The sequence below is a fragment of the Humulus lupulus genome, chromosome 9, assembly GCF_963169125.1.
Source record: "Humulus lupulus chromosome 9, drHumLupu1.1, whole genome shotgun sequence".
Lineage (NCBI taxonomy): Eukaryota > Viridiplantae > Streptophyta > Magnoliopsida > Rosales > Cannabaceae > Humulus > Humulus lupulus.
The window spans coordinates 32,951,969-32,965,967 of NC_084801.1; the positions used below are offsets into that span (position 1 = coordinate 32,951,969).

The 13,999-nt window shown below is 42.5% G+C and overlaps 1 protein-coding gene across 1 annotated transcript; it reads right to left on the reverse strand.

Annotated features, from left to right (window-relative positions):
* Positions 1-11,595: 11,595 nt before the first annotated feature.
* On the reverse strand, positions 11,596-13,785 carry LOC133800995 (patellin-4). The gene is made up of 4 exons (XM_062239123.1): positions 12,700-13,785; positions 12,480-12,604; positions 12,244-12,388; positions 11,596-12,129 (listed from the first exon to the last, which is right to left on the reverse strand). The coding sequence occupies exons 1-4, from the start codon at positions 13,663-13,665 to the stop codon at positions 11,869-11,871; spliced, it is 1,497 nt and encodes a 498-aa protein (XP_062095107.1). The 5' UTR covers positions 13,666-13,785; the 3' UTR covers positions 11,596-11,868.
* Between the last annotated feature and the right edge of the window lie 214 nt (positions 13,786-13,999).

Sequence of the window (13,999 nt, forward strand, 5' to 3'; positions counted from 1 at the left end):
GGAGGATCCTACAAAGGACCCTCTATCAGGAGGATCCTAGAAAGGGCTCCTAAAAAGGAGAATCCTACAAAGGACCCTCTATCAGGAGGATCCTAAAAAGGGCTCCTAAAAAGGAGGATTCTTAAAAGGACCCCTTGTATCGGGGCATGGCGAACCCTAACAAACAGGGAGGATACCTTGCAAGGCATCTCTCGAAGTTCATAAGAATTAGCTACCCTTACGAACACAAAGGAGGCCAAAAGGTCTTATATATAAAAAAAAAAAAAAAAAAACAACAACAACAACGAGCTCCCAAATAAGGGCAGATACTCTCTCAAAGGGAGAAGCCCCAGAAAGAGCACCTGCCGATAAGCCTAGAGCGGCCACCAAGCCGTCTAGCCAAAAAAGGTGCTAAAAGAGACCCTTGCAAAAATAGTACTATGAATAATGACGAGAAGGACGCTTCTCGCAAAAAAATAATAAGCGCGCGCAAAAATATATAAAAGGATAGGTAGAACCCAAGGGGTCAAAATATCCTTATAGAAGTAATCAAGAGGCACCAAAAAAGGACCCATTGAACTCTTTCACATGGGCTCCAAAGGACTTCTAGCCTGATAAATAAAATAGGGGAACCTACCAAACCCTATCATATAGGCTCAAAAAAAGAAAACCTCAAACACAAATGAATAAGAGATGAATAACCACACATGTATATATTAAAAAAGGAGTCTTGGTAACATGGCAAGATTTACAAAAAAAAAATAATAATAATATTACAAAGGCTAAAAATGAGCATACACCCACAGCGGGATAGCTGACAGAAATGATGAAATGACGACCTTAGGGCCTCCTGCCACGGGCGCTCCACCCAGCCGCTCGAACAACGGCGTGCTCGCCAAAAGAAGAAAAATCAAAGTTGGGATCCTGCCTCCACACACCGTAAAGGGCGCGCTCTATGGACCTGTACTCAATAGTTGTCTTATCCACCTCTAAGGAAGCGACTCTTTCCTGCGACGCGGCTACTTCGGCCCTAGGAACCTCGAGTTCAGCCTCTAAGGAAGCGACTCTCTCCTGCGACGCAGCCGCAATAGCCTTGGCACCCCGAAGTTCGCCCTTTAGGCTGGTGACTTTTTCCTGCAGCATCATGGCTTTGGAAACCGCCTTCTGCTTCCTTTTTGATGAAACAGAAAGTTTTGCCTGAGCCTTTTTTAGCTTAGAATTGGTTTCACCAAGCTCTCTCTCGAGCTCCTGGACCCGGGCCGTAAGGCGGTCCCTCTCGGTACTCGACGCAGAAAGATTGTGAGCCGAGTCGGCAAACCGCTGAGCCACAGTATAGGCCTGCACAAGAAAGTTAACAACATCAATGATAAATAACAAAAAAAAATGTGTGTGTATATATATATATATATCTATATATAATACGGCCGACACAAGATGCATGAACTCACCCAAGCAGTAGTGCGCGTTAGAGTCTCCCCAAGGTCCGACAGGGCGAAACTCCCAAGACCACTCCAGTCATATTCGGGGAGGTCTGAGGCGATGTGGACGTACCGCCACCCATAAGAGGTCGCCATGCGACTCACCCAGGGCGCCCCTTCCGAGTCAAGGACACCTGGCTGGGTAAGGACCGATGACCCGCTCGCCGAAACGGGAGGGGGCGCAAGAAAATTGGAAAAGTGAGGCCCCGGTAGATCAGAAGGGGTGCAGGAAGATTGGCAAAGTAAGCCCCCAATGGACCAGGGTCGAGGGGAGCCTAAGGGAAAGCGTCAAAGTCCTCAGGGTCAGGGCAAACAAAATGCCCCGGAATGGCATGTTGGCCTTGGGATTGGGAGGCTATGTCTGGGTCGAAAGAGACAAAGGGAGGACATCCCTCAGGAGACAAGGATAGCTGGTGAGGTCCCCCGCGTCCAAGGGAGACTTCCTCCAGCGCATCCTCAGCCCCACCTTCATCCAGGCAAGGCTCAGCCGATGCATCTTTCATCCTCTTTGACCCAGAGATGGTCCACATCAACCTGGTATCTAAAACCGGGGACAGCTTGTGGAGGTTCAGATTTTCCACAGTGAATAGGAATGCAGCCTTTTTCATAGGAAGGTCAGTGTTGATAAGCTTATTCACATCGTCCGCTTCTGACCCAACAACTTCGGGTGCGGCGAATTGCTCTACATAATCCACATCATTGTCAACACAAACATAAGTTGTAAAACAATAAGTTTCAAACAAAAAAAAAAGAGAGAGAAATAAAGGTAGCCCGAAACCACTCTCATGACAGTGTACTTGTGTACCACAGTGTATCCAGAGCCATTAGAGCCCACTATAAAATGAACCCCAATTCCACATGGAAGGGGGTTGGAAAAATTACTGTAGCATTGCACCATAATCAATACAAACTGAGTTCACCATTTTTCTTCTGCAATTATTCTTGGAGTTTCTACTTAGATTTCTAAAGCTTTTCTTTTGATAATCTCTACGTTTCTATTTTTCTAATTTAACTAAGTTGACGAGTTCTCACCGTCAACAACGACACACTTGGATTTAGCTACTTAGAACAAAAGATGAGGCCCTTCCAACTTTCACAAAATTCAAAGCTCAAGTTGAGTTACAACTTGGTATGCAGATTAAATCAATCCAATCTGACTGGGGAGCTGAATACAGGGCTTTTACTAGTCGTTTAGAATGTTGTGGTATTGTTCATAGGTGTCTTGTCTTAACATTCATGAACAAAATGGAGTGGCTGAATGTAAACATCAACATATAGTCAAAAGTGGTGTCACTTTATTAGCTCATTCTTCTATGCCACTTAAATTTTGGGATGGGGCTTTTAGAACTGTTGTCTTTTTGATAAATTGAATGCAAACACTTGTATTGCAACACATGTCTCTTATTGAAGTGCTTTTTAGAGTCAAACCTGGTTATGCCATGCTAAAGGTCTTTGGTTGTCTGTGCTTTCCAAATTTAAAACCTTACAACAGGAATAAACTTCACTATAGGTCCATTCCTTGTACCTTTATTGGTTATAATATGGCACACAAATGGTATAAATGCTTATCTAAAGATGGCAGGTTCATGTTGTATCTATCCAGAGATCTCTTCTATGAAAATTATTTTCCTTACTCTAATTTCACAGTCTCCTCGTCCTCTTGTTTCATTTCCTAAAATGCCATTAGCCAAAACTTCGATCTAAACTCAGTCACTAATTTACCTTCTTTTCCATTACTCACTCCAGCTCATTCTCCATCTCCCTTTCTACATCAATCACATGTTATGTCTCAATCCAGCTCTAGTCCGCCAATGTTGACTGCACATCCTCCTCTTGTTCCCACTAATGCTGAAAATACTGCTCCTATCCAATATAAAAGCCTGAATTCGCCACCCGTTGATTTACATATTATTGCAACTAATACTGTCAATTCAGGCACAAATATTTCTCTTATGCTAATCGATCAAAAGCAGGTGCTCACAAGCCAAAAGTCTATATTGCTTTTGTTGAACCAAAGAGTACTAAAAATTCTTTACAAACACCTCACTAGCATGATCCAATGACAGTTGAATTTTATGCACTGCAGAGGAACCAAACATGGTCTTTAGTAGACTTATCAGCTGGTAGAATCCCCATTGTTTGTAAATGGGTGTATAAAGTCAAAGAAAACCCAGATGGTATTGGGAGTGAGTGAGATTACACCACCATAATAACAAGAATAAACACATAATAACACTTGATAGAGTCCAATAAAAGATTGAGAAAGAGAAATGCAGACCCTAGTTGTAGAACAAAACTCCTTGTTCTTCTTGCACGCTTCAAACCCTAATTATAACGCCACTTGAATCCTTTGATGGAGAGAATCAAAACCAAGGCTTACACATGAGATGTATCATTGTCCAAATTCTCTATTTCCTAGCCTTTGATGGATGCTTGAGGCTTTCCCTAGTAGGGAAGGACATTGGGATTGAACAAGCCTTAAAATTCACAAAGACAAGCACTTTCTTTATGAATTTCTTGGAGAAAACTTATGATCTTGAGAGCTAGAGAGAGAGAGAGAGGGAGAGGTTAGAGAGAGATTTAAAAGAGTGATCACATCTATCAAAACTCCAAGAGAACTATTTTATAGTGTAGGCACTGTCATTAAGTCCAACCAATAGGACTGAAGCTTTTAAATACATCATTTGGAGCTTAAAACACATATATGTATAGACATGTTAGGCGATCAATCGCCTGACTATAGGTGATGTGTTGCTTACTGCATCGCCTACTGCGTCTCATCGACACCACATAGGCAGGTCCAACTTCTCAAAAGTGACATTAAACACCTCCAAATGCTCCCAAACTTTTTGGGCATCCTTAGATACCTCAATGTGCACTTTGAAGTCAAAAATACAATTTTTAAATGTCTACAAAAAAAAAAGTCAAATTTCACATATGTGAAACTGTTTAGGGTTTTACACCTATCTTATATGAAACCACTTGGACTTTGTATTTTAACCAATCCATAGATGGTACCATTCAAAAATACAAAGCTTGACTTGTTACCTAAGGTTTCCACCAACCTGGTTTCGACTACAATGAAACATTCAGCCTAGTAGTGAAACCAATGACCATTCATGTGGTGTTGACAATTGCTCTCGCAAAAAGGTTGTGCATTAGACAGCTGGACATCAATAACACATTTTTAAATGGTGATTTGCAAGAAGTATACATGGTCCAACCACTGGGTTTTGAAGATAAGTCTTCTCCAACCAAAGTTTGTTATTCACACAAGACCTTTATGCTCTTAAACAAGCTCCATGAGCTTGGTTTGAGAAATTGTACACTGCCTTGTTTCGATATGGCTTTGTTTCAGCAAAGGCATATCAGCCTCTTTTTGTTTGTGCCGCAGCTACTCATTGCACTTATGTGCTTGTATTTGTTGATGACGTTTTGGTCATGGGCAGCTCTACTTCTCTTGTTTCTCAACTTATTTCAGACCTGAATACTGCCCTCGCATGACTTGGAAGAAATCAATTATTTTCTGGGTATCCAAGTCTCTCATACTACTGCTGGTATGCATTTGTCATAAACAAAATATCCTCGGGATTTCATCTATCGAGCAAAAATGCAAGGATCTCGATCTCAGAGCACACCTATGAATGCAGACCTGAAAAATAGGACCTATCTACAATCTCTGTAGAATCCAGAAAACAGAATAGAAGAAACCAAAAAACAGAATAGCAAGCAATAAAACAGTAAACCAATAATGAATAATCTGAAGCTTTGTTGAATGAAAAATATACTATGAGTCTCATACAAATAGAGAGGAAAATATCCCCATGATGCCTAGAATCATCTCAATTCTTGCATAACTAATTACTAGCTTCCTTTTCCCACTAATAGGCTACTCAGTACTCAATTTGCCCTTCTAACCAACTATCACAAAATGACCCAGTTACCCTTGACCCTTCTGACCCGACCCCCTCCTAGTATAGGTGAACCGGATACTAGGCTTATCAAGCCTAACATTACTCCTGCCCAAGTTGTGAACCTTGTCCTCAAGGTTGAATGCTGGAAAATGACGTCGTATAGCTTCAAATTTCTCCCACGTAGCTTCGAAATCTAGCAGATCCTTCCAGCGGATAAGCACTTCAACACATTGGTCTGGAGAGGCTGGGTTCTGTCGGATATTCAGCACTTCAGCAGGTTCTACAATAAGTTCCAGGTCTGAAGTTAAAGTGGATGGGAGCGTGGTGGAAGAATGAGCAGTCCTAACAGCAGCGCGGAGTTGCGAAACATGAAAAACCGGATGGATGGCTGACGAAGGGGGCAAGTCGAGGCGGTAAGCGACTTTTCCAATGCGTTTTAGAACTGCGAACGGGCTGTAATATCTTGCTGCCAGCTTCTCATTCTTTCTGGTAGCCAATGATTTCTGTCGGTAGGGCCGCAATTTCACAAATACCTTGTCTCCCACAGCAAACTCCACCAGTCGTCGCGATCCGTCAGCTCTTTCTTTCATTTTCTGTTGTGCTCGCAGCAGGTGCATTTTCAAGTCATCCAAGAATGCATCGCGCTCTTCAAGTAGCTGGTCAACAACCATCACATGAGTGGTACCTGTTGCGTACCGAATCAACGGTGGGGGGTCACGCCCGTATAAGACCTTGAATGGAGTGCAACCCAAGGATGAGTGAAAAGTGGTGTTGTACCAATACTCAGCCCACGCTAACCATTTAGCCCAAGCTTTTGGATGGTTCGAAGCGAAACAACGAAGATAGGTCTCCAGGCACCTATTCACAACCTCGGATTGGCCATCCGTTTGGGGGTGATAAGAAGTACTATGGCGAAGTTCCGTCCCTTGTATTTTAAACAATTCTGACCAAAAATGGCTGAGAAAAATTCTGTCACGATCAGACACAATAGACAGTGGGATTCCATGCAACTTGACTACATGTGTAACAAACGCTTCAGCCACCATTTTAGCATTAAAGGGGTGCCGAAGGACTATAAAGTGGCAGTATTTACTTAGCCTATCCACCACCACGAATATAGTGTCTACACCTTCCGACTTAGGCAGCCCTTCTATAAAATCCATAGTCAACTCCTCCCAAACTTGTGTTGGTAGTGATAAAGGCTGCAATAAACCCCCTGGTGACATGGCTAAATATTTTTTTCGCTGGCAAATCTCACAAGAACGCACAAACTCCAAGATCCTAGCCTTCATTCCTACCCAATAGACATCTCCTTTTAGTCGTTGGTAAGTTCACAGCTCCCTCGAATGGCCCCCTATGGGCGAACCGTGATACTCACGCAAAAAATGGGGTAACAAAGCTGAATTGCTGGACAAAACTAAGCGGCCCTTGTACAGTATCCGTTGCTGGGATATTGAAAACCCAGCAATGACTTTTCCTTGCTCCAAATCTGCCTTAACCCGAGACAAAAAAGGGTCCGCTGCCACCTCACGATCAACTAGCTCCCAATCCATCCATGTAGTAGATGTCAGTAAAGAACATTCCACATGACCGACCCGAGACAAAGCATCAGCCGCCCTATTTGTTTCCCCTGAGCGATATTGAATATCAAAATCAAATCCCAACAATTTGACTAACCACTTCTGATGTTCAGGAGTAACCAGCCGCTGTTCTAACAGAAATTTGAGACTTTTCTGGTCTGTTCGCACAACAAATCGTCGTCCTAGGAGGTAAGGTCGCCATTTGAGTACCGCTAGTACAATAGCCATGAGTTCTTTTTCATATATGGATTTCAGCCTCGCTTTGGGCTTCAATACCTGACTGAAATACGCTAGTGGCCGTCCCTCCTACATCAAAACAGCCCCTACGCCAAACCCCGAAGCATCAGTTTCAACCACAAACGGCTTGGTAAAATCTGAAAGTGCTAAGACAGGTACTGTGGTCAGCGTTTTCTTCAGTTCTTCAAATGCAGCAGAAGCTTCTTCGGTCCAGCCATATTGGTCTTTTTTGAGTTGGTCAGTAAGAGGTCTAGCAATGGCCCCATAGTTCTTGACAAACTTCCTATAATACCCTGTGAGCCCAAGGAATCCCCGCAGCTCTTTAATTGTTTTGGGCAGCGGCCAATCCAGCATAGATTGGATCTTAGAAGGGTCCACCGCCACCCCTTCGCCTGAAATAATGTGACCCAAATACTCAACTTGTCGCTGTCCAAAACAGCACTTCTTGAAGTTAGCAAAAAACTGGTGGTGAGACAATGTTTGCAACACGATTTCAAGATCTTTGACATGAGTTTCCTCATCCGGGCTATAGACGAGGATGTCATCGAAAAAGACCAATACTCTTTTTCGAAGATGCAGCTGGAAAATGTCGTTCATCTGAGATTGAAAGGAGGCGGGGGCGTTGGTCAGTCCAAATGGCATCACTACAAACTCATAGTGGCATTCATGAGTCCTAAAGGTCGTTTTATGGATATCTTCCGGCCGCACCCGAATTTGATTGTACCCCGAGCGCAAGTCAAGCTTCGAAAATACACGAGCCCCATGCAACTCGTCTATCAACTCATCAATAACTGGGATGGGGAATTTATCGGGTACCGTGGCTCTATTAAGGGCCCTATAATCCACACAAAACCTCCATCTGCCATCCTTCTTTCTAACCAAAAGAATAGGGCTCGAGTAGGGACTGTCACTTGGCTGGATCACCCCTGATTTCAGCATCTCTTGAACAATTTTCTCGACCTCATCCTTGATGCCATGTGGGTACCGATAGGGGCGAATACTCACTGGAGTGGTGCCGGGCTGAAGGACAATGGCGTGATCATGTCATCTCGGCGGCGGTAGCGAAGTTGGTGTGTCAAAAACATGTTTGTACCGCTGTAAAAGTTGCTGTATCTCATCTGAATATGCTGCCAAGCCCGGAATAACCGAAGCGCAACCCAGCTCGACCCAAACGCCTTGCTGCTCATGTTGGAGCAGCCGTACCATTTGTTTCAACGAAATGAAAGTCTTGTGAAGCAGAGGGTCTCCATGTAAAACCACGGGCTGATCCTGGATTCGAAGTTTCATCGTATGGTTCCTCCAATGGTGAGTGGTTTCCCCTAAAGTTTGCAGCCATTGGACGCCCAAGATAACATCAGTGCTGCCTAGTTGCAACGGTAGGAAATCTTCGATTATTTCCAGTCCTTGCAAATGTAACGGCACCGAGCGATATATGCCTTCCCCCTTCACCGCTTGACCACTGCCCAGTTGCACCCCATAAGCATCAGTCGTGGATAATGGCAATGCCAATTTCTGGGCTAATTCCGTGGTGATGAAATTGTGTGTCGCCCCGCTATCCACCAAAACCACCACTTTGTGGCCCAAGATAGAACCCAAAATCTTCATAGTTTTGGGGGACGTCAACCCGACCACTGCATTGAGAGAAACTTCCACCATGTGCGCCTCAGCCGCCTCCGTAGCTGCTGCAATGCCTAGAACCTCCCCAATCGGATCAGTGGCCGGTGCATCCACGGCCTCATCTTGAATGATCACCACCTGAACCTCCGCCTGCGAGCATTCGTTCCCTCGAGTCCAACGCCCGTCACATTTAAAGAAAACTCCCTTGCGTTTCTTCTCCTGGAGTTCGGTTTCAGACAGGCGGCGGTACGCTGTGGACGACGCCGGAGCCGCCGTTGGTTTAGGGCTAGTAATAGTCGGGCTAGAAGAGGAGGAAAATGACGAAGAAATGACAAAAGTGCCCTTACTGTGTTCAGGTAGAGAGAGGCTGGTCAAAGGTGGTCGTGGATGTGCCCTAATGGGCCCACTAGGCCTAGTCCGAAAGCTTTTAGTGAAAGCTTGATTGGCTTCAATTTGCTCAGCCAATTCCATCATGTGTAACAGCCCATTGGGCTCCAAAATTCTCAAAGGGGCCTGGATTTCTACTTTAAGGCCCTTCAAAAAAGCAGCCTGCAATGCAGCCTCCCCCATTGTCTCTACCGAAGCAACAAGAGCTTCAAATCGTCTACGATATTCTTGAACCGAAGTGACCTGTTGGAGGACAAAGAATCGATCATAAACCGACCCCTCATGGGTGGGACGAAATCTTCGGAGGAGTAGAAGTTTCAACTCCTCCCACGTGGGAATGAGTCGCCGCTGATTTTCCCAGCGAAACCAAGACAGAGCCGCTCCTTCAAGGCACAAGACCGCTGCTTCCAGTTGCTCGGCCGGGGACAATCGCTGTAAATTAAAGTAGCGCTCCGCATGATAAGTCCAATCATCTGGGTCATCTCCTATATAAACTGGCAATTCGATCTTCCGAGCCCGAAATTCAGATCTTCTATCCCCACCATCCACCACACGGCCGGAGGAAGCGCCCCCGCCAGTCGCCACAGACCCCTCGCCGGGAAGACGACGCCCCGAACCAGGAATACCGTGAGACCCTTCGCGAAGAGAAGCAAGCTCATCTGCCACCCTGCCTTGGGCAGTAACCAAACGATCCAACACGTCCTTCAGAGAGCCCATCTCCAACGCATGATCCTTAAGCAGCAATCCATGATCGTTGAGCTAGTTTTGGACACTGGAGAAGGTCGATTCAACACCCACAACACGAGTCTCCATTCTCGTCAATATCGGCATACACCGAACGCCGGTCCTGGCTGCTGATACCAATTAATAGGACCTAGCTACAATCTCTGTAGAATCCAGAAAACAGAATAGAAGAAACCAGAAAACAGAATAGCAAGCAATAAAACAGTAAACCAATAATGAATAATCTGAAGCTTTGTTGAATGAAAAATATACTATGAGTCTCATACAAACAGAGAGGAAAATATCCCCATGATGCCTAGAATCATCTCAATTCTTGCATAACTAATTACTAGCTTCTTTTTCCCACTAATAGGCTACTCAGTACCCAATTTGCCCTTCTAACCAACTATCACAAAATGACCCAGTTACCCTTGACCCTTCTGACTCGACCCCCTCCTAGTATAGGTGAACCGGATACTAGGCTTATCAAGCCTAACATTGTCCAATTATGGTAGTGATCCAGTTGAAGATGCCTCACTTTATAGATTCATTGTTGGTGCTCTTCAATATGCAACAGTGACAAGACTTGAAATTAGTTATAGTGTTAACAAATTTTCTCAATTTATGAACAATCCTCTAACTTCTCATTGGTTTGTTGTCAAATGCATTCTGAGATATCTTGCAGGATCTCTTGACCATGGCATTTATTTACAAAGGTCTCCAACACTTCACCTTGAAGCTTTTAGTGATGCTAATTGGACTTCCGATCCCGATGACTGACGTTTTACAATTGGTTTTTGCATTTATTTTCGTGGAAATCTGATAGCATGGCAGTCCAAGAAGCAAACCACTATTTCCAGGCCTTCCACATAAGCAGAGTTTTGCAGTTTAGCTAGTGTAGTAACTGAACTTACTTGGATTTAATCACTACTTCATAAGTTGCATATCTCTATTCCTGTTCCTCCAACAGTCTGGTGTGACAACCTTAGTTCGGTGATGCTTGTTGCAAATTCAATTCTCCATGCTAGAACCAAACACATTGAAATTATCCACACTGAGTTTGAGGGGGGACATTAAGAAATAGTTAGTTAGGTTTATGCATGTTATTAGTTAAGCATTGCTGTAACTAATTTCTGTTTCCTTATTCTGTTACGAATGATTACTTCTTCTGTAACATTTCTACTCATGTGTATATATATGCTGAACTCAGTCAGTATTCATGGAGGGAAGAATACATTTCTTTAACACTTGGTTTTTATCTAAACCTATCATCTCTTATCCCTTCATGAAACTGGTGTTTTACTTCTCTGTAACATTTCTACACGTGTATATATACACTGATTTTCTCAGTCGGTATTCATTGAGGGAAGAATACATTTCTTTTACTACTTGGTTTTTATCTAAACCTATCATCTCTTCTCTTTATGAAAATGGTGATTTAGTGTACGCTTATTCTTTTTAGTGTATGCTGTGACTCCAAATAATGTTTTTTCATTTTTTTTTTTTTGCTTTTTGAAAGAACTCCAAATAATGTTCTAATATGTTGTCTAGAATACTAGTTTTGTTAAACATCCTCGGGGTTGCTTTTAACTAGAAAGATTATTAGTTTGAGTGTAGTTTAAATTCAAATCAACAATGTGAATCAGTGGTTTACATTAATAATGTCAGAAGAAAACTAAATTCAAAATGAAATGGAAAACAATACTCATAATAGAAAATTGTATTTCAAACAAATATACCAATATTTCACTCTCACAAATTTCGAACATGTAAATTACAGCAAACAGTTCAAACCACATACTACATTTCATGATTCTAATCCGGCAAAAGAATGAATTTTTTCACATTTCACTATCCTCTCAATCACTTGTTGCTTAAAGAATGTTTAAAAGAATGAAAAATTGAACAACATAACATATTCGCCACTGTTTTCCATATGTATATTTTGAGTTCTTAGAAGGAAGAGGGACTCTTCTTGGTCTTGAACCGATACATAACCCTTTTCTTTTTGTTAGAAGTGTTTTCAATCGTTAGGACAACCTTTCCAGGCTCATTGCTTCTAAAGGTGTTGCGAAGAGGTCCTTCTTGTGAACCCATTTTCTTCCCTTTCTGAACAATGATGGTGTAAGATCCTTCATCGCTGGGAACAAATTCCTCCTTGTAGTGTACTTCCCAACCCAAAACAGCCACATCCCAGATTAATGTAGCATCAGCCTATTACCAAAGACAAGAAAAAAAAAAATACTATACTAAATCTTTTTCGAGTAAAAATCCAAAAGGGCACAGTTGAAAAAAGATAATCAAAACTTTTTGTTATAGATAGATTACCTCTGGTGCAGGTATCTCAATGGTTTCAGTCATGCCTGCTTTAAGATATAGTTCTGAAACAGAGTTGTCATCACCATAGAATTCATAGTCATTCTCCCTCTTGAAACCACCATATTTGAAAGGAATTTCCTCAGCTGGAATATACCTGTTCATTCATACAAGTTATTAAGCTATTGAACTCACATTAACATAATGTATTCCTTTTGTATGTGCAATATTAAGAAGGAATCACTTACTTTAAGAGTGTTTCTGTGACCTTTGCTGGGCGAGCAATAACAAATTTGCTCTTGGTTCTTTGAGTAATGAAAGGTGACAAAAGGGTGTTGAGAGCGTAGTACCAGAATGGAACATTGATGAATATCTAAATACAAAAACCACATAACAATAAACAATCAATAAAGAACAAACATATGTTATGTGTACCAAAAGAAAAAAAAAACTTGAAAGTAAACTTACATTCTTAGCAACCAACTCAGGGTAATTGTCCTGTAATAGGCCAACAGCTTGCTTTGTTGCGATTCTAAGCTCCTTCTTGGAAGGTCCAGGCGAGTTCTTAAGGTCACTGATATTAAGAAAAGAAGACACTCCTCTAGGCTTCAAGTCAAGCTTCTGAATGCTCTTCTCCATAAGCTGGCACCTCCATCTCAAGAAATGGCTCCTCTTTTCCTCTGTACCAAAAGTCTTTTGGTAAAGCTCTTCGTTCTCAAACACTCCAAACACATTGTAACAAACAGGGTGTCCTTCCCTGTCAACGCCATTAACATCTACAGCAGAGCTTAAATCAACACACAACTCCTCATCCAAGATCGAATCGATCTTAGAATCCTTTCTCCATTGGAGGGTCTTCTTAAGCATCTCAAAAGCGTCATTGACCTTAAACTCCCTGGCCCTCAAGAACTTCAGAAGGACTACATCAGTGCCTTCAGCTCCTTTACTAGGCAAAAGGGGTACACCCCAAAGGGAAATATCTCTATCCACTTCTTCAACTTTTTCTTCAACAATCACTTCACGCGTTTCCTCTTTCTCCCCTTCCTTTTCTGTTTCAGCACATTCTGGTTTCGATTCCTCAGCCGACTTTTCTGCATCTTTCCCCTCTTCTTCTTCTCCTTCCTTCACTGGCTTCTTCTTCTCCTCGGCAGTCTCTTCCACTGCCTTCTCGTTCTTCTTTGGCTCCTCTTCTTTCTTATAAACATTGTTGCCAAGAATGGCTTCTTCCACTTTCGCCCTCAAATCAATCAAAGCCTTCTTCTCAAACTCCTTAAGATCAGAGAGAAAGTTACTCTCTTCCTTGTAAGAAGAGCTTTTTTCAACCGTTGTAGGCTTACATTCATCTACTGCTTCCTTCTTGTTAGACACCTCTTCACTGACCGAAACTTCACCCATTTGAGTCTCTTCAACTTCAACCTTAACCTCGACAGTCATTTTTTTTCAACAAAAAGCCCAGAAAATTTCCCAGAAGACCCAAGTTAGAAAATGAAAAACAACCTGTTTGGTCAAGCAGAAAATGAAGAGAAAGAAACAAAAAGACAAAAAAGCTTAAGGTTTAGTTTATGAGAAGTAGAGATGAAAGCAACGGTTATATATCATGAACTTTTTAAAAATAAACGGACACGTGGGCCCCATCAACGGTCACTTATCTGTTGCCACCTCATATGGGAGCCGTTGGGATTATTCTTCATTCCAAGGATTTTGCTAGCCTGTAAGCCAGCAAAAATTTGGCGTTAAAGAATCAAATTTGGCCCACAGAAAAAAGTTT

Excerpts from the sequence above, each read along its gene's own strand:
- LOC133800995 (XM_062239123.1), bottom strand. The coding sequence starts at position 13,665 with ATGACTGTCGAGGTTAAGGTTGAAGTTGAAGAGACTCAAATGGGTGAA. Across the intron at positions 12,605-12,699 it reads CTGAGTTGGTTGCTAAGAAT|ATATTCATCAATGTTCCATT; the intron begins GTAAGTTTACTT and ends TTTTGTATTTAG. Across the intron at positions 12,389-12,479 it reads GTCACAGAAACACTCTTAAA|GTATATTCCAGCTGAGGAAA; the intron begins GTAAGTGATTCC and ends ATGAATGAACAG.